This window comes from Pygoscelis adeliae, unplaced genomic scaffold (assembly GCF_000699105.1).
Source record: "Pygoscelis adeliae isolate BGI_AS28 unplaced genomic scaffold, ASM69910v1 Scaffold75, whole genome shotgun sequence".
NCBI classification, from domain to species: Eukaryota; Metazoa; Chordata; class Aves; order Sphenisciformes; family Spheniscidae; genus Pygoscelis; species Pygoscelis adeliae.
In genome coordinates, this window is record NW_008824772.1 from 5,443,717 (window position 1) to 5,444,279 (window position 563).

A 563-nucleotide genomic window follows, 5' to 3' on the forward strand; every position below is an offset into this window, starting at 1 on the left:
GACGCTGCTCTACGGCCCCAGCAGCCCCTGACCCTGCGGCGCGGGTGGGCCAGTCTCCGCAGCAGACTGTGGGCCAGACTCCACAGTCCCCGGGGGCACACGCCGTCTCCTTGTCCCCCGTGCCCCGTTACACGGCCGCAGCTTTGGCCACGTCCCCAGGAACGGGGCTCGGAGAACCTTGCGCCTGTGACACGCTGGTGCTGCAGGCACCCGTGCCCCCCCACCTCCCCCGGCGATGTGACTCCCCGCAAGGAGCAAACCAGCACCTTCCTCCGGCGGTTAGTTGGAGCAGAGGGGGATCTGGAAGGAAACTTTCTGAGAAACGGGAATTTTAATGATTTCTCACCCTGGGCATGTTTGGTTTTTTGTTTTTTTTTAATCTATCGCGCTTTGCTCTCATAAAAGATCACAGTGCACGTTCCTCACGTGGGTGGATAGTTTTGAAGTCATTGCAGTTTATTGTAAGGATTTTGCAAACAGTTATTCTTGTAACTGCAGGTTTTCTGCAGGATCTGCTGCACGAGGCTTTGTAAATATTTTGTGGGTAGGTCAGACTGAGAATT

At 55.6% G+C, this 563-nt stretch overlaps 1 protein-coding gene across 1 annotated transcript in view; it reads right to left on the bottom strand.

Moving 5' to 3' along the window:
- ATP5H (ATP synthase, H+ transporting, mitochondrial Fo complex, subunit d) overlaps positions 1-355 on the bottom strand; it is a 4,373-nt gene extending 4,018 nt beyond the window's left edge. The window contains exon 1 of the mRNA XM_009323818.1: positions 347-355. Coding sequence (XP_009322093.1) covers positions 347-355 — 9 coding nt within the window. The remainder of the gene's footprint in view (positions 1-346) is intronic.
- Positions 356-563: the final 208 nt, after the last annotated feature.